Genomic DNA, 18,439 nt, shown 5'->3' with positions numbered 1-18,439 from the left:
AGTTTAGGAACAGCTTGGAAGCTGACTGGCGCAGCCAGAAACTAGACGGGCTCTGAGACACAGCAGGCGATCCGCACCCAGCAAATTCCCTTCCTCACTTTAGGGGATGAAGCCAGGGCGGTGCGCTTTGGAGGGCTGGGGACCAAGCCCGAAGTCCCTCCAGGGGCGCAGGGCTAGGACCAGTAGGGTGAGCGTCAGGGCCCGGCAAGAATTCCCCCTTGGCTCACCCGGCAGGACCTTTCCATGGCTCGTGGGACGCACCCTTGGGGATGTTCTGGCCGCTGTGTGACATTACCTTCTCATGGCCCTGGCCCTGCCCGCCTAGGCCTAGGCGTGAACCACTTTCTGCAGCAGGAGGCTTGCGGCTCCCCTTCCCAGCCGTCGGGGATCCTGGTCGAAGCCCGGGGAAACCAGAGCAACGCGCTGGTGCGGCTGCCAAGGCCCAGCGCACCGGGGCGCGCGGGGGTGGAGGGCTCTTGCCCCTCCCAGGTCTTCTTCGCCCATCCTTCGTCTCTCAGCCTCGAGCCTGGCTGGGTCCGCCAGGCGCGGGGCCAGAGTTTGGGGAGATCACACCACCCCGTAAAGCCCACTCTGCTTCCTTGAGGTCAGAGGAGGGAGGTTGCACAGAAGGAAGAGCTGGAAGTGGGGAATCTGGGCGGGGGTGGGGTGCGGTGCTCACAGCCGGTGAAGGGGCGGGACTGCGAGGGCAGATCCTCGGCCGACCTCCCGGGAGCAGGCGGCCGGCTCCTGGAGCCACTGACAGCCCCTTTCGTCCTCTCTGCTCCGCGCCCTCTCCAGCCCCCTTCGCTCTGGCTCAGCTCAGCCACGGCTCCAGCTCCCCAAGCCCCGCCCGGCTTCCCGCAGCAACAGTTGCGGGGCTCCTAGCCCCGACTCCTGCGTCCGCGCACCGCCCCCTCCCCAGCGGTGCCGCGGCGCCTGGCGAAAAGGGGGGCCCGGAGGGCTCGGCGACCCGGGAGACGAACGTCTTGGGCGCCTCGCCCGCGTCCTTCCCTCGCGTCCGCCGCGCGCGCCTGGCACCCCGGCCTCTCTCCCACACCTCGTCCCCGCCCGCCTGGGTCTTAATCCCCAGGCCGGGCGCCCCAGGTTCCGGACCCCCAGCTCCACCCCCCTCGGGCTCCGAGCGTCCTCCAGACTCTCCCCGGTGCCCCGCGTCTGTCCCCGCCGTCCTTGCCCGTGAGGCGCCGGAGCCCAGCCCCAAGTTGGCGGCGAAGTTGGCGCCCCCCGCTCGCCGCCCGCCACTCACCGGGGGGAAGGGGCGCTGCGCCCGCGCCCAGAGCCCGCGCCGGCCGCCTCCCGCGCGGTACGAGTCCCGGCGACTCGGCTCCGCGCGCGGCGCGCTCTGTCCTAGCTTGGCGGGCGCCTGGGCAGGGGCGCCTGCGGGGCCGGAGCCCGTGGCGCGGCCTGCCGGGCTGGGACCGGGCCCGCCCCCACGCCCCGCGCCCCGCGCCCCTCCCGTGGCCCGCTCGGCGCCGGGTTCCGTCCCGGGCTGGGCGGCGCGCCGCGCCTCCGGCTCCCGGGGCTCGCCAGCCGGCTGTGTCGGAGCGCTGGCCGCCGCCGCCGCCACCCGCGCGGGCCCGCCCCACCGGGGCCCGCCGCCTCCGCCCCGCCCCGGCCGGCCCACCCCGCCGGCGTGTCCCTTCTCCCCATGTCCCCAGACCCTACGGCCTCGGAGAAAACAGGCTACCCGCAGCCCTGGGTTCGAGCCCCAGGCTCAGTGGGTGTGTGACCTTGGGCTGGTTAATTTCGAGGATTCCCCCCTGGTCTGTAAAGTGAGGCCGGCAGCTTGGGGGGCTGGTAAAAAGATGATGAACACGCTAGGGACACCGGGGTGCTATTTTTCAAAGACCTATCTGGCTGGAAAGCAACAAGGCGGGGAGGCATTGGGAATGAGAGAGCGGGGGACCCCGGCAAGTCCGAGGGGCCACAGGGACGCGTGGGGCAAGCGCCGCCCGGCGCCCTGGCTCCCACTTTTTGTCTTGCACTTGGTTATGCTGGAGACAACCAGGGACGGGGACCCGACAGGAGGGCGAGCGGAGCGGACAGGCTGGGGTCACAGTGTGCTTGCAGGGCGGGCAGAAGGCAGGCCGGCCGCACCAGCAGGGCCGAGCTGGGAAGACTGGTGGGCGCGAAGCGGGGCTGCCAAAACCACCCCCCGCCCCCCCCCCCCCCGGGGCAGGGAGCTGGCTCTGCAGCGCCACCTGGCGACCGGAGGGGAGCTGCGGCCCGAAGGTGACCCTGGGCCTCGAAAGAAGTCGTGCACACGAACCAGTGACTCTAGGTGGCAGGTGCTTTATTTCCAGCATATTCCTGACCTGGGGACCCTCCACAGTCCAGCAGGAGAGAGACAGGAGGGACGGAGGTCAGCCTGTACCTGCCTCCATCCCTAACTAAGGTTATCTCCTTGCTGAAAGGTACCCACACTGGCAGCAGTGACCTAGCTCCAGAAAGTGCTCCCACGCCCCTGGAGAAGAGGCAGCCAGGGCTGTATGCCAGGACGGGCAGACGACGCAGCTGGGGTGCAGAGTCCCGCTCAGGCTGACCCCGACGCCTCTCCGCTGTCCAGCGCGCCTCCTCTCTTCTCTGAGCTGGGCTGGGATCTGGGCTCACCCTCCTCTTCTCTCTGCACCCAGCGGGGCTGGGATCTAGGCTCAGTGCCCCAGCAGCCGCAGCATCTCCTGAGGATCCAGCAGCTTCTCTCTGGGCTTCCCCGAGGCCTGGCCCCGGGACACCTCCTCAGCATCCAGTTTCTCCCAGTCCGAGAAAGACACGGGCCAGACCCCTGCGGCAGAGGGAAGATGGCTCAGGGCCTCTACCTGCTCCCCTGCCCCAGTGGGGAGCAGCCCCCTTCGGGCCCAGGGACCTCCCCCAGACACCCCCCCGCAACCTCCTGGGAGCTCACATGGGGCCCAGACCTCGGCTGTCCAGCAGGGCCTTGATGAATGCAGAGCCCGGCCTGGGGCCAGACGGCAGGTGCCCGGCCTTCAGGTCCTGTAGCAGAATCTGGCCGGTGAGGAAGCTGTCGGTCATGGTGGTGGTGATGACACCTGTGGGTCCCCGCTTCACCCAGCCGCTGCAGTAGAGGCCTGGGGGTGTGGGGGTGACAGAGGGTGAAGGCATGGGGAGTGGGCTGGACACCCTGGCAAGCCTGAGCCCCAGGACACACATGCTAGGAGGATGGCCCCCAGCACCCATCAGCGGGGCCCACTCGTCTGCTGCCACTGCCCTCAGTCTCCCCCAACACACCCAGGTGTTCTCAGCACGCACCGCCCCCCACCTTAACACCTTAGTGTCGCTGCATCTTGGCGTTCCCCGGAGGAGCTGGGTCCTGTCACCTTGCTTCAGTAGGCTCTCAGTAAACACTGACTAAATTAATAACTAGATAGGTATGTGGTTTTTTGGGCTTCCCTGGTGGCTCAGACATTAAAGAATCCACCTGCAACGCGGGAGACCTGGGTTTGATCCCTGGGTTGAGACGATCCCCTGGAGGAGGGTATGGTAACCCACTCCAGCATTCTTGCCCAGAGAATCCCTGTGGACAGAGGAGCCTGGTGGGCTACAGTCCATGGGGTCACAAAGGGTGGGACAGGACTAAGCAACTGAGTGCAGTGCACATGTGGGTACTTAACCAGACTGCTAACTTGCAGAGGATGAGGATTAAGCTGCTGCTTAATCTCTAGTCTCGGCCCTGGCCTAGCCCAGAGCAGGCCTCAGCACCCTGACCGATTTAATAACCAGACATACGAGTGGGCGTCTCAGCTACACTGGGGACTTCTCGTAGGGCCAGGAGGTGGGTGGGGCTGAGTCATGAGCCTGACTCAGAACAGTTTCCTAGCACATGTCACCTGATGAAGGAATGAATGTGAAACAGCCCTGAGAGACACGAGCCTCCCTGTCCCCCCGCCACGCCCTCTCACCTGGCACATCCACAACCCGGCCCTCCATATTGGGGACAACCCCGAGCTTGGGGTCAAAGGGCACACTGGGGTCGATGGGGCGGCTCTTATACCCAATGCTGCTCAGCACCAGCCCACAGGGGAGGTCCTCCACATCCCCAGTGGGCACTGCCCGGGTGGCCTCTCCAATGCCCTGTGGGTAGAGTGTGAGAAACACCAGGCTGGGGGGTAGGGAGACTTGAGAACGGGGATGTCTTTGGGGAACAGGAGACTCACCTCCAGTCTGGTGACTGCCAGGCGGATGCCTGCCGCCCGCCGCCCATCTGGCGAGGGCAGGACCTGCTGCGGGCTTCGGAAGAAGCGGAGGCCCCAGGCACGGGAGGCTGATGCCCGGCGGGCAGCCTCCTCCACCCCTGGCTTCTCCGTGGCTGTTCGAAGCAGCAGTTCCATCAGCCGCTTCCTCGGGCGAGCGGCCTCTGTTAGCAACGCAGGACATTCCAGGGCGTGTCTGGGTTCCAGCCCTCTCCCCACATGCCCTCCCCCCAGCCCTCTCTGACCTAGACCATCCCCTCCTAGTGAGCTGGGGAGCCAGGCCAGGGCCCCTCACCCTTGATTCTGTCCTGGAGACCCAAGAAATCCGCAGGATCCAACATGGGCCGAGTTCCTGGTAACTGAATCATCTCCCGAAGCTCCTTGGGGGTGGGAGTGGGGAGTGGGCGAGAGGGTCAGGTCCAGAGTGCTGTCCACTCCTGAGCCCACCCCAGAACCCAGCCCAGGGGAGACACCACCACCACCCACCACCACGGAAGGCACTGGGCCCCTGGGGGCCCTGCCTGGCTCCCCCTCGTCCACCCTGGGCAGCTCTGCCATGCCACGCCTCCCAAGGGACCCTGGCCCCTGGCCCTCAGACCCCAGCACCTTTATGGTGAAGGCCACTTGTAGGGGTCCACGTCGGCCCACGATCCACACCGTCTTCACCCGACTCTGTCTCAGGGCTCCCAGGGCGGCCTCAGTGATGTCCGTTTTCTGGCACAAAAGGAGGACCTTAAAGTCACTGGAAAACGACAATAGAAGGGGACTCTCCATTTGCTGGTGTCCAGGCCCTGGGCGGTGAGAAGGTTGGCAGCCTGAAATGGCAACACTGTCCCCTCTGGTGGCCAGACAGAGCACTGCCGCCAATTCTGCAAATGGTTCCAACTAGCAGCAAACCCGTCCCATCCCTTCATGGTAAACAGATGGGGAAACAATGGAAACAGTGACAGACTTTATTTTCTTGGGCTCCCAAATCACTGCAGATGGTGACTGCAGTCGTGAAATTAAAAGATGTTGCTCCTTGGAAGAAAAGCTATGATAAACCTAGACAGCATATTAAAAAGCAGAGACATTACTTTGCCAACAAAGGTCCGTCTAGTCAAAGCTATGGTTTTTCCAGTAGTAATATATGGATGTGAGAGTTGGACTATAAAGAAAGCTGAGCGTGGAAGAATTGATGCTTTTGAACTGTGGTTTTGGAGAAGACTCTTCAGAGTCCCTTGGATTGCAAGGAGATCCCCAGTCCATTCTGAAGGAGATCAGTCCTAAATATTCTTTGGAAGGACTGATGCTGAAGCTGAAACTCCAATACTTTGGCCACCTGATGCAAAGAACTGACTCCTTGGAAAAGACCCTGATGCTGGGAAAGATTGAAGGCAGGAGGAGAAGGGGACGACAGAGGATGAGAGGATGAGATGGTTGGATGGCATCATCAACTAGATGGACATGAGTTTGAGCGAGCTCCGGGAGCTGGTGATGGACAGGGAAGCCTGGCGTACTGCAGTCCACGGGGTTGCAAAGAGTCGGTCACGACTGAGTGACTGAACTGAACTGAGTAGCAAACCAGGCTGACGATCTTCATTCAACAAGTGTTTACCAAGTGTGCAAGGGGCATAGCAGGCAGGGTCAATGGAGAACAAAAGAGACACGGTGCCGGCCACACAGAGCTTCTGATCTGGGGGAGAGAGGCTTATCGAATATTCACTAATAAGTGTAACACTGTGGTGGTGACAACATGCTCTGAAACAAACAGTAGCCGAGCCCATGGAAGGAGGGGAGGCAGACCCATTCAGGACGGTCCTAGAAGGCTTCCTGGAGGAAGGGACAACTGAACCGAGAGCTAAAAGATGAATACAGGTGAGTTTCCCTGGTGGTCAGTAATAAAGAATCTGCCTGCTGCTGCAGGAGACGTGGGTTCAATTCCTGATCCGGGAAGATCCCACGTGCCCTGGAGCAACTAAGCCTGAGCGCCACTACTACTGAGCCTGTGCTCTAGAGCCCGGGAGCTGCAACTAGCGAAGCCCTCGCACCCTCCAGCCTGTGCTCTGAGACGAGAGAAGCCACCGCGATGAGACCCTCGCACCACGACCAGAGAGTAGGCCCTGCTCAATGCAGCTGGAGAAATGCCTGCCCAGCAACGAAGACCCAGCACAGCCAAAAATAAACTAACTGAAATTATTTTAAAAAATTAATTAAAGGTGAATCCACCTGCAGTGCGCGAGGCCTGGGTTTGATCCCTGGGTCTGGAAGATCCCCTGGAGAAGGGAAAGGCTACCCACTCCATGTTCTGGCCTGGAGAATTCCATGGACTATACAGCCGCAATGAGTCAGACATGACTGAGCGACTTTCACTTCCCCTGGAGGAGGGCATGGCAACCCACTCCAGTTATTCTCGCCTGGAGAATCCCATGGACAGAGCTGCCTAGTGGGCTACAGTCGTTGGGTCGCAAAGAGTCGGACACGATTTAGCGATGTAGCACACACGTGCACATATAGGAGGCATGAAGAGAGGGTTCTGAGCGGGGGAGGGGTGTGTGCACACTGAGAACTTTTCCTTTTAAAAAGCCTACGTAGTGCAGAAAGTGATGAGGAAATGGCGTGAGGTAAAGCTGCCTTTTCGGAGAAGGCAATGGCACCCCACTCCAGTACTCTTGCCTGGAAAATCCCATGGACGGAGGAGCCTGGTGGGCTGCAGTCCATGGGGTAGCTAAAAGTCGGACACAACTGAGCGACTTCACTTTCACTTTTCACTTTCCTGCATTGGAGAAGGAAATGGCAACCCACTCCAGTGTTCTTGCCTGGAGAATCCCAGGGACAGGGGAGCCTGGTGGGCTGCCGTCTCAGGTTGCACAGAGTTGAACACGACTGAAGCGACTTAGCAGCAGCAGCAGCAACAGAGCTGCCTTTTAGAAGGCCCCTGCCCCGGCACGTGGGGAAGCAGGCACTGAGTTCAGGCTGGAGGGACGAGGCCCAAACCCTGTAGACAGGGGCCTCCTCTCCTTGGTGTAACCCCCAACTCCCACCCTTCCAGCCCATGATCTACCCACTCACCTCCAGGTGGTCGGGGGGGGTCAGCAGGATCCGGGCCACGTCCAGAGCCACATTCCCCTGCCCCAGAATCACGGCTGTGTCACAGCTCAGGTCCGGGGCCAGCTAGGGGACAGAGGTCGGGATGAGGCTCACCCAGCCTGGGCCTCAGTCAGGCTGACCTCAGCCTCATGCCCCATCCCCAGGCATAGCCTCAGGCTCCTCTGCGCTCAGAGTTTCAACCCAGGTCCCGCCCCCACCACCCATCACCCCCTCTTCCCAGAAGCCTCCCCACCTCGGCCAGCCTGATGCTTCATATCTCATCTCACCAGCCGCCTCCCAGGTCTGTGGCTGCCCCTTCCCCCAGCTGTGGGAGCCAAGAGCTAGCGGAGGAGTGGGGAGGAAGAGGCCGGGAGAAGGCTCCCCAAACTCACCTCCCGGTTCTCAGGAAGCCCATTGTACCAGCCCACAAAGGCCCGGGCCGAGAACACGCCGGGCAACTCCTCACCAGGGATATCCAGGGCCTGATGGTCCTCTGCCCCATAGCTCTGAGGACAGAACCAGAGGCCTCAGCGGCAGCTAAGGGGCCAGGCAGCCCAGTGCCCAGGCTCCCACTGGCCTCCTTGCAGCTCCTTCTCCATAGCGTCCCCCCAGCCGCCACCTCCCCCGCCCACGCGCCTGCACTCACCAGCACCACGGCGTGGTAGGCGTCCCGCAGCTCCTGCACAGTCACATCCCTGCCCACCTCCACGTTGCCATAGAAGGCACAGCGGTCAGAGCGGGCCGTCTGGGTAAAGGTGTTGATAACATTCTGCCAGGCCCAGGGTGGGGGGTTAGAGGGTGGGGCAGAGCCAGGGCCCATGGCAATGCCACCCTCACCCCACAGTGTCCAGGGTGTCGCCCCCTCCAGAGAGCCTGGGGTCATCCCATGAGGTCCAGGAGCCTCCCTCCCCCTCCAGTATCTTGACCAAAGTCTCTTAACCCCCAGTCTGAACCCAGAGACACCCACCTTGACCTCGGGGTGGTCAGGCGCCACGCCAAAGCGCACCAGGCCGAAGGGCACCAGCTGTTTCTCGTAGATATCCACGTGGGCCCGGGAGTGGTGCTGGGGGAGAGGGCAGCAGCTGGTGGGGCCAAGTGTCTTGCATGCTAAGTCGCTTTAGCCGTGGCTGACTCTTTGCAACCCGTGGACCGTAGCCTGCCAGGCTCCTCTGTCCATGGGATTCTTCAGGCAAGAATACTGGAGTGGGTTGCCGTTTCCTCCTCCAGGGGATCTTCCTGACCCAAGGATGGAACCCACATCGCCTACATTTCCTGCATGGGCAGGCCTCCTGGGAAGCCCTGGTGGGGTTGAAGCAGAGGCTAAGTCTGCCCTTCCCGGGGCAAAGCAGGACAGGCCCGCTCAGTGGGCTGAGGACACAGGAGACAGAAAGGCCCATCTGTCCTCACCTGCCTAGAGAGCCAGACTAGAGGGATGGGCAGTCCAGAGCCAGGGCAGCCAAGGCCTGATTTCAAGGACCACCAGCCCATTGAGACGGCGAGACTGTTGGCCAGCCGAAGAAGGCAGCAGTTTTCCCTCCACTGGAGCTGTATCAGGAAAGCTTCTCCATCTATTTGGTCAGGCATGACACACAACCCTGTCCTAGAACCCTTTGACACTTCTAGAAATGCCCAGCCTGTGGATGACCTGAGACCCACACTTGGAAACTTACACCTGTGTGTGTGCTCAGTCGCTCAGTTGTGTCCAACTCTTTGCGACCCCATGGACTGTGGCCCACCAGGCTTTTCTGTCCATGGAATTCTCCAGGCAAGAATACTGGAGTGGGTTGCCATTTCCTCCTCCAGGGGATCTTCCCGACCCAGGGATCAAACCCATGTCTCTTGTCTCCTGCCGTGACAGGCAGGTTCTTGACCACTAGCGCCACCTGGGAAGCCCACTGCCTGTGTCCAGGTCCAGGCCCCCCGACTGCCCACCGTGCCTGCTGACTCTCCCCATCCGTGCCATCCACAGGCGGTACTAGAACCACCTCCCTCCGCCCCACCGACCCCACTCTGCCCTTGAAGAGCTGAAGTTTTGGAGTCAACAGCCGCGGGAGCTGACCCAGTGCCACCACTATCTGACTCTGTGCTGCTAGAATGATTCTTAACTTCTCTGGACCACGGAACATTCCTTTTGGCGTGATGCTCCAGATGCAATGAGCAAGGCCTGCACCCTCAGCCCCGGGCGAGATCCACTGCGAGTGTTCAATCAAAAGCTGTTACCGTCACTGCAGTTGTGGTGGCTGAGTCTCACCGCCGGGCTCACGAACCTTCCCTGGCTGCCCGGCCTCAGGACAAGGTTCAAACTGCTTAGGCTGGAGGTCAACAGTATACACTATCTGCCTTCCCATCTTATCTTTCCTTCTTTCCAGCTTGGAGCCTTCCCTCCAGGTCACAGGGCCCTTTCCAAGGCCACCTCCATAAGACCAAACCCGCTGGACCTGTTCACTGGTTCTCCCACAGGACCGGACTCCTCTTCCAGGAAGCCACTCCTTCCTAGCTCTCACATGAGTGCTAAGTCGATTCAGTCGTGATTCTTTGGGACCCCACCTGTAGCCCACCAGGCTCCTTCGTCCATGGGATTCTCTAGGCAAGAATACTGGAGTGGGTTGCCATTTCCTCCTCCAGGGGATCTTCCCGACCCGGGGATCGAACCCTCATCTCTTGTGTCTCCTGTTTGGCAGGCAGGTTCTTTACCACTGGTGCCTCCTAGCTCTCCCCCGTCCCTCAATCCCTCTGGCTGTTCTTTCCCAGGTCCTCTTTGCTCTATTCCTTCTCTAACAAGAATATTCTCGGAGGTTCTTCCAATCTGAGACCCCCTCCCCTTGCCCAGGACACTCCCTGGGGAGGTGTCATCACTCCCTCCTATGACCTCAAATTCCTGTGGACTTACTGATGACATTCTCCTCTCTTCTGCCCAGCCCTCCTACCAAGCCTGAGACCCCTGAACAGCTCACCCGAGACACCAAACACCGATCCGGATGGAAGCCAGTCCCCTTCCCCCAAACCTCTCCCCCTCTGCTCCTGGGCTTCCTTCCACCCTGAGCCAGAAGCTGAGGTTTCTCTCTGACTCCCCTCGACCATGTCCAATTGGACCCCCATCCTCCCCACTGCGGCTGGCTCCCACTGCTCTCCTGGTCACCAGCCCTGCCTCCCACCCTGCAGGCAGAGAGAGCTCCAGAACGAAATCAGGGTGCTTTCAACCCCCTCCCCCAAAACCCTTTGGTGAAGCCAACCACCTGTGGCAACTGCACGCCCAGGACAAAGGGAGGCATGCTGTTTTCAAATGTTGATTCCTGGGTCCCAGTCACGGCTTGATTAGGTGGAAAGGAGGCCCAGAAATGTGCCTTTTCACCAGTCCCCCAGGGGACTCTGATGGAGAGAGGGGGATGGACAGCACCAAGAGAAACTGCCGGAGTCCAGCCTGCTCAGGGGCTCCCAGGTCCCCGGCGCCTGGGCCCACGCACCTCCTCCAGCCTCTGCTCTCACCTTCCACCTCCCCAACTCGCCCATCCCCAAACCAGCATTCTCTTTCCTCTGGGTGTTTGTCAGCTAGTTCTCTGAGCCTGGGGCTCTCTGGCCTCCTCCCCCACCCCTCCTTCTGTCCTTTAGAAATAGATCAAGGACATCACCCCCTCCAGCTGGGTTAGGTGTCCCACCTGTACACAGAGCCCCCTCGCCCATCAGAATCCTAGACTATCACGTAAACCCTCTTCTCTACTCCACAGCCCCTCAAGTAGACTGTCAGGTCCTTGACCGTGGCGACCACGTCTGTCCTGCTCATGCCCATGTTCCCAGGGCCAAGCCGTCCTGGATCATGTCAGCGTCCAGTGCTTGATAACTGAATGGCCCAGCATGGACCTTAAGGGCAGGCTCTGCCATCCGACAGTACACGCTCAGTCCACCAGGCCTTCCCTGCTCAGCAGTGGGGCCTTGGGCAGCCTCACTCAGCCTCAGCATTCTCACCTCTGAAGCAAGAGTCATGCCACCTGCTTCACAAGTTGTCTTGATGCTGTGAGGACATGCTGTGTAGACAGTGCCTGACTCAGCTAAGTTTCACTGTCCCAAACGTGCCTCGTGTTCCTGTCGCAGGACCATAGCTGGTAGTCTGAAGCTCCCAGTGGGCAGGGACCAGCTTGTAACTGGCCCCGGTGCCCAGCCCCAGTACCTCCCACGGGGAAAGTAGGCACAGGGCAGAGCCTCTGTTCACACTAGGGGCACTGAGAACCCTGCCTGGAAGGCCCTTCTCCCCAGATTTCAGGCTCTGCTCACACAGCTCCCCTTACACAAGCTGTGGAAGATCCCTGGTCTCCCTCCCAGTGCCTAGGTCTGTCGTAACCCATGGAAACTGGCCTGTAATGAAGCCCCACATGTGGGAGCCCCTCTACAGAGCCTGGGAGCCTCCTTCAGTGCAACTCAAACACACCTTCTCCAGGAAGCACTTTCCTGCTGACCCCACTTACCAGGCTCTTACTGGTCACTTCACTGTAATTAGCTCTTTTACCTGTGCTGCTTAGAAGGTGAGCTTAGGTCACTTTCTGGCAGGGGGACCAACTCATCCTGGCCTCCCCAAGACCCTCCCAGCTTTAAGACTGAAAGCCTCACACCCTAGACAAACTGGGAAGGTTGATCACCCTACTTTTTAAGTAGAGTGTATAATTAATATATTCATCCTTTCTCTTTTCTCTCCACAGCAAGGTCATTGCCCTATGTCTCAGTCAGCTGAACTCGCCCACACCCCTCTCCCATCCCCGACTCCCGCCCCACCAAGGCCTGCTGATGTTTCAAGGGTAACCAGCAACCTTGGGGCCCTGCCCGCCAAGGCTACTACTATAAACCTTGAGACTCTGGCCATGGGGTGGGGGGAAGGGGTAGGATGGGGAGTGGAGAGCAGGCTGAAAAAACAGCATGGCATGGGGAGGGCTGGAACTATTGGCAAGGAGAGTGCAGTGAGGCGCCTAACGTTACAGAGGGCCTTGAGAAGGGGTAGGATGGGGAGTGGAGAGCAGGCTGAAAAAACAGCATGGCATGGGGAGGGCTGGAACTATTGGCAAGGAGAGTGCAGTGAGGTGCCTAACGTTACAGAGGGCCTTGAGAAGAGCGGGTGGCCTCAAGATGCAGGATATTGGGAACAGAGAGGAGAGAGAGGAGAAAGAAGGGAAGATGAGGGGCAGGACAAAGTTATCCTCCATGTCTGGAGTAACCTAACCCTAACCCTAACCCTGGAGTATCTGGCCAGGAAAGCATAGCCAACTGTCTGCCACGAACCACCACCCAGGAGGTAAACACACTTCTCTCCGAGCTGAGGACCTAGACTGGGGAGCCCCAGGTGACAAAGCATGTACAAGCGTCCTGTCCAGATGGGCTGGGAGCCTCTTCCCCATCAGGAATCCAGGAGTGCTTTTAAAACCCAAAGGAGTGGGGCTTGCACTTAGGACTGAAGCAGCAGGTGAATCTTGGGAAAAGGAACCAGGGGGAAGTGGCTTACCTTTAGCAGGTGCTGGGCCGTGTAAAAGCCAGCTGGGCCACTGCCCACCACACAGATCTGGGGGGTCTGCTCCTGTGTGGAGAAGTGCTGGCCGAAGTCTAGGGTGCGGGATGGGGGCGGAAGGTCAGAACAAGACTCCCTCGCCTGTGCCAAATCCCAACTTAAATGTCGAAGAGAAGATGGAGTTTCCTAGGCTTCACCCTCATATGCATCCTCCTCTTTTTCTCCGAAGCTTCGACATTTGCCAGGGTCCCTTATTCCATCTGAATCCCCAAAGGTTGTGTGTCCATCCAGAGCCCCCATCTCAGCCACATCCAGAGCCCGCTTTAGAGGGCCTACTCAACACTCCCCATCACCCATGAAGTGGTGCTCAGGACTGCTCAGCACTGCTTAATTTTTCTTACTGGGTTTTCCCAACCCACTCAGCTAGAATACCACACCTTCCAAGAGACCCGGCATCACCCAATCTCGTCCCTGTGGATCTCCCCACAATCCCCCGTTTTACCTCCTCTAACTCCTCTCCTTCCACAGAGCCCTCTATCACCCATATAGACCCCTGTTTCAGACTTTCCTCCTGCCCCACAGACCTCCTTATCCCCCTCATTCACTCCTTCTCATGCCTGTGGACATCATGGTCTCCCCTTCGCACTTTGTTGACCCCTGTCTCACCCCAGCAGCCTCACACCTTGCCGCACAGGCCGTCATCTGCCCCTGGACACCGCCCCCATTCCGTCTACATGAGTGCACCCCTCTAGTCTCGGCCCTGGTCCCCTCCCTCTCCCCTTTCCAGCCCTGCCCCGGCTTGGCTCCCACTTCTCACGGGATCGTTCGCAGGCCTCCCCGAACTCCCACCCAGCCCTAGAGGCGCTCTGCTCCTACTCTGGATGCTCCTGGAAGGAGGCAGCCGAGTCCGAGTCCAAGACGACCAGGGCCACCAGCGCCAACAGCGCGGAGCCATGCTTGGGAAGAGGAACCAGCCCAGGGACCAGACTCTGCCGGCTGCCCCGCACTCCCGCGCCGGGCCCGGGCCCGCCCCCGGCCTTTCCCTGGCCCCGCCCCCGCCCCGCCCCGCCCGCCCTCTGGCGCCCCGCCCACAGGTTCGACCCCGCCCCCAAGCCCGCCTCCCACGCTTCAGGACCGAACAGCGTGGTGGCTCTATCCCCACCGCCCCACAGGGAGAGGCCCGCACCCTCGACCCACCCCCTTCCTCTGAAGGCTCGGCCCCCAGGACTTCCGGGCAGTAAGTGACGCAATAAACTTCTCCCCCGTCTTCACCCTTTCTCCAATTATCTGGAGCCTAGACTTAGAGGAGAGCAAATCCCCATTGCTGTTTCAACCGTCCTGAAAGAGCGAGCCAATTAGAAAGGAGCTTAGTTTACTTACCTGCTCCCTCTAGAGCGTCGCTCGCTGATGACGCAAGGCGCCGTTCCCCTTTGAGAGCCTATCCCGGTTCGTTTCGGTCCCAGCCAATCACAAGCCGGGTTCAAGCGCACCTCCCCTCCCATTGGGTAATAAAGACGAAGTCCGGAAGTCTGGGAAAAGGGTCTTCCTGTGGCACTTTCTCCGGCGCGTTGTACAGGGTCCGACCCCGCCGAGTTGAGTCCGGGTCGTGCCAGGAAGATTTTTAAACCTCAGTGACCTTGTTGCGTAACGGTCCTTCCCTTTACAAAGCTGAGGGACCAGCAGGAGTCTTGCCCTCCGTACTAAGGACAGAGCCAGGTCTGCCACCCTCGTCCAACAAGCTGGAATAGACGGAGGCGAATTTTGCACTGGCCCCGAGTGCAAAATTTAAGAGGGCGCCAAAACCCTCAGAAATCGAGGTAATAATATTGTAATGCAATGTTTTAAAAGATGAAGATTAAGGCAAAAATTCATAATGAACAAGATGTATTTTTAAATACAGCCCTAGTGACATCTGACCCAATACTTGTGATGCCGCCTCCCCCACCCCCCGCCCCAAGTGCCCTGTCAGGCACATCCTTGAAGAAGCCTTCCCTGACCCGTCGTCTCCCAAGCAGGGTTAGCGCCCGTTTTTATCCCCTCAACACTCCAGCTCCTCATTACTTATTAAACTGCTTTATCATTCTTAAGTTATCTTTTTATTTGACGTTGTCAGCTGAAAGAATAATGCACAATGTGCACGTTGTGAGTTCGGTTTTATTCTGGCACCTTACTGAGGACTGTTGCCCAGGAAGACAGCCTCTCAGATTACTCTGAGACAGTGCTTCAAAGAGGTAAGGGAGGAGCCAGGATATTTATAAACTTTTTTTTTCCCCACTGGAAATAACATGTAATCAAGCATAAGAAGATTACTGTTAACCACAAAGAACAGACATCTTGAGTTAATGATTTTAGTGCTTTTCCATGTATGGGAAGATGCAAGAATCTGGGGGCACTGGAATTTTTCGTTAGTTATATAACAACTATCTGGGGGCCAGTATATCCAAAGCACAGGGCTTCCCAGGTGGATCAGTGGTACAGAATCCACCTGCCAGTGCAGGAGACATGAGTTCGAACCCTGGGTTAGGAAGATCCCCTGGAGCAGGAAAAGGCAACCCATTTCAGTATTCTTGCCAGGGTGATCCCATAGACAGAGGAGCCTGGAGGGCTACAGTCCACGGGGTCCCAACAGAGTCAGACATGATTTAGGGACTAAAACAGCAACATACAGAGCACAGAACATTGCTGTTTTTCCCCATCGCGAATTCCCCTTAGGGAACATTGTTGCTGAGTGACTGCAGTAGCTAATAGCTTGATCCTTGTAGAACTGGAATGGCAGACTTTTTTTTTGTTCTTTACAAAGTATGATGAACAGAAAACTGCACAGACCATAAGTGTACTGGTTGATGAATCATCACAAGTCGTAACCATGTAACCGTGACTTAGATCACGTAGTAGAACTTGGTCAGCACTTGCAGGAGCTCCTTTTGCCCCTTCCAGACACTTCCCTTCCCTTTACTTACTTCCCTTCCCCTCCACTTACTTCCCTTCACTGAGAAGTAAATGCTGCTCTGATTTCTAATAAGCCATAGTGTTTTGTACTCCTCCCATCAGATCAGGAGTAGGCAAGCTATGGTTTGTAGCACAGATTCCTCTCACCACCTGTCTTTGTATAACCTACAAGTTCATGACTTACATTCTTAAACGGTTTTTCTAAAACTATAGAATAATATTCTGTGACATGTGAAAATTACATAAAATTTAAAAAAAAGAATTTAGGGACTTTCCTGGCAGTCCAGTGATTAGGACTCAGTGCTAAGACTGCCAGGACCCATGTTTGATACCTGGTCGGGGAGCTAAGATTGAAAGGTTGTTGTTGAATCACGCGAATACACCAGGATTCTTGGCCCCCTGAGGAGAAGAATTCAATCCGGGGCCAGAGACGAGGCTTGATAGCTCAGAGCTTTTGTGTAATAAAGTTTTATTAAAGTATAAAGGAGATAGAGAAAGCTTCTGACATAGGCATCAGAAGGGGGCAGAAAGAGTACCCCCCTGCTAGTCTTCAGCTGGATGTTATATAGTCACTAGCAGTCTGTTAATGAAAGAAAGGAATGTCTTAAAATTCAGAATGGCACCAGGCCCCTCACCCATAAGATGCATTTTGGGATAATCTTGGCACCAAATGGTTTATCCTGGGCCATAAAATGATTAACTTGAATCTTGAAGAAGGGCAGACCACCATACAAATGGTTTCATTTACATAGATTAGGGGAACCATATCTGAGTATAACATACTGGTTTGTCAAGTAGATTCTGGGCCAAGAGGCGGTATCTGAGTATAACATACTGGTTTGTCAAGTAGGTTCTGGGCCAAGAGGCAGCGGAACCGACTTGGAGACAGAGTTTGGGGTAAAGGCATAGCACATTAGCATAGCTTAAGACCAACATTTCCATAAGAAAAAGGCATTGGTTATCTCTAGGCTCAAGAATAAACCAGGTGTCATTATGGCAACACAGTATTTTAAGAGAAACCTCCCTTTAAATTTGTATAGAGAAGGAAAAAATATTGCTAGTTTGTGTCCTCCTGCCGCTTAAGAGAGAGAAAAATGTCTGACACTTGCAGGCTATTTCCTCCATTTGGAGACCCCTGGCCTTCCTGCCTGTTACCCTCTCATTTTCATCGACTCCAGTCCCCAGGTCCTGGTCTACAAAGACTGTGAAAAGTTTGTCCTTTCTTCCTCCTTGAGAATTCCAGACCCCTCTCTCCTTGGGGACCCCTAGATTTCCTGTCAACCTGCCTAGGAAATGACTCTCTCAAGATCCCACAAGTCTCACAGCATGGCAAAAAACATAGAACACAGTGATGTTCATTTCTTTACATACTGTCTCTGGCCGTTTTTACACTTTGATGGCACAGTTGAGTAGTTGTGACAGAAACCATATCATCCACAAAGCCCCAAATATTTACCATCTAACATTTGACCGAAAAGGTTTCTCGATTCCTGCACTCGACAATAAGCTCCAGGAGACTGAGGCCCGATCACACTTTTATCCCCAGAGTCTGCACACTGCCAGGCACGTAATGGATGTACATGAAGAGTCTGTCTTAACATTCCATTTATTATCCTCTCACGTGGGAGGAAGAGGAGATTCAGGATAGACACCCTAGTCAGCCCTAGAGTGCTCCTTACCCACAGGTAGTATCTCTGGTGGTTTAGAACAGGAATTCTGGAGTTGGACACACCAGGTTTGAATCTTTCTTCCTCCACATACAAGCTATATGACATTGATAAGTTTAATCTAAGGCTTATCTTCACAATATGAGGGGGAAATAGTACCAATTTCTTGTAAAGATTAAACTTAGATAACATAGGGACTTCTCTGGTGGTCCAGTGGCTAAGACTCCAAGCTCCCAATGCAGGGGCCAGGGTTTGATCCCTGGTCAGGGAACTAGATCCCATATGCTGCAACTAAGACCCGGCAAAGTCTAATAAATAATTTTTAAGTTAAGATAGCACAGGTTAAAAATGTGCCATAAGTTCTGAATTGATGTTAGCTAACGTCATCATAAATATTATCCCCTCCAGTGTGTCTTTGTAAATTAGACCTTAGGTCTCTGCAGAGCCCTCAAAGGGCTTCATTCACTCCTGTCATCTCCCCTCATTTCTCAAGGCCCATTCAATCCCAGTCACAATCCCGGAGTAACAGAAAATCAAGCCTCAAAGTGATAGAGTGTTCTTGGAGGCCTGCTGTGTAGCCAGGTCTGGTACCAGGGCCTCCAACTTCAGCCTGTTCCCCACTCAGGCCCAGATCAGTAATAGTGAGTCACTGGTTGTATTAGGATGGTTTTAATCATTAGCCAGGAGTGTGCAAGGGGGCCTTTTCTGATGTTGCATTTTTCATGTGGAGAATTAGCTGTTTGATTAATCACATTCCCAGACCTTAAGGCCATTTCTGAGTTGCTAATGCATTTCAAAAGAGCATCAATAACATATAGCAGAGCAGTAGGTGGGAGAGGCTGCCAAGCCTGCCTCCTTCCAAGAGGGCTGCTTGGATCTAAAACTGCTCTATCAGTCAGCCTCCCAGCAGGAACCAGATGGCATGCTCAGAGGGGCTGATTGAAGAGAGTTTAATGAAGGAACTTTGTGCAGAGGTGTGGCAGGATAAAGGATGTGGTGAAGCGCCCCCCTCCCTGGGCAGGGGAGGGAGACGATCAACA

The 18,439-nt window shown here is 56.9% G+C and overlaps 1 protein-coding gene across 1 annotated transcript; it reads right to left on the bottom strand.

Annotated features, from left to right (window-relative positions):
* Positions 1-2,290: 2,290 nt before the first annotated feature.
* Positions 2,291-13,788, bottom strand: FDXR (ferredoxin reductase). The gene is made up of 12 exons (NM_174691.2): positions 13,660-13,788; positions 12,781-12,878; positions 8,263-8,358; positions 7,942-8,064; positions 7,688-7,801; positions 7,278-7,379; positions 4,833-4,940; positions 4,522-4,606; positions 4,191-4,390; positions 3,936-4,107; positions 2,934-3,104; positions 2,291-2,800 (listed from the first exon to the last, which is right to left on the bottom strand). The coding sequence occupies exons 1-12, from the start codon at positions 13,736-13,738 to the stop codon at positions 2,670-2,672; spliced, it is 1,479 nt and encodes a 492-aa protein (NP_777116.2). The 5' UTR covers positions 13,739-13,788; the 3' UTR covers positions 2,291-2,669.
* Positions 13,789-18,439: the final 4,651 nt, after the last annotated feature.

The sequence above is a fragment of the Bos taurus genome, chromosome 19 (assembly GCF_002263795.3).
Source record: "Bos taurus isolate L1 Dominette 01449 registration number 42190680 breed Hereford chromosome 19, ARS-UCD2.0, whole genome shotgun sequence".
NCBI classification, from domain to species: Eukaryota; Metazoa; Chordata; class Mammalia; order Artiodactyla; family Bovidae; genus Bos; species Bos taurus.
Note: the sequence above shows the minus strand (reverse complement) of the source record. Positions and strands in the feature narration are given on the sequence as shown.

Excerpts from the sequence above, each read along its gene's own strand:
- FDXR (NM_174691.2), bottom strand. The coding sequence starts at position 13,738 with ATGGCTCCGCGCTGTTGGCGCTGGTGGCCCTGGTCGTCTTGGACTCGG. Across the intron at positions 7,802-7,941 it reads CCTACCACGCCGTGGTGCTG|AGCTATGGGGCAGAGGACCA; the intron begins GTGAGTGCAGGC and ends TTCTGTCCTCAG. Across the intron at positions 4,391-4,521 it reads TCTCCAGGACAGAATCAAGG|AGGCCGCTCGCCCGAGGAAG; the intron begins GTGAGGGGCCCT and ends CGTTGCTAACAG.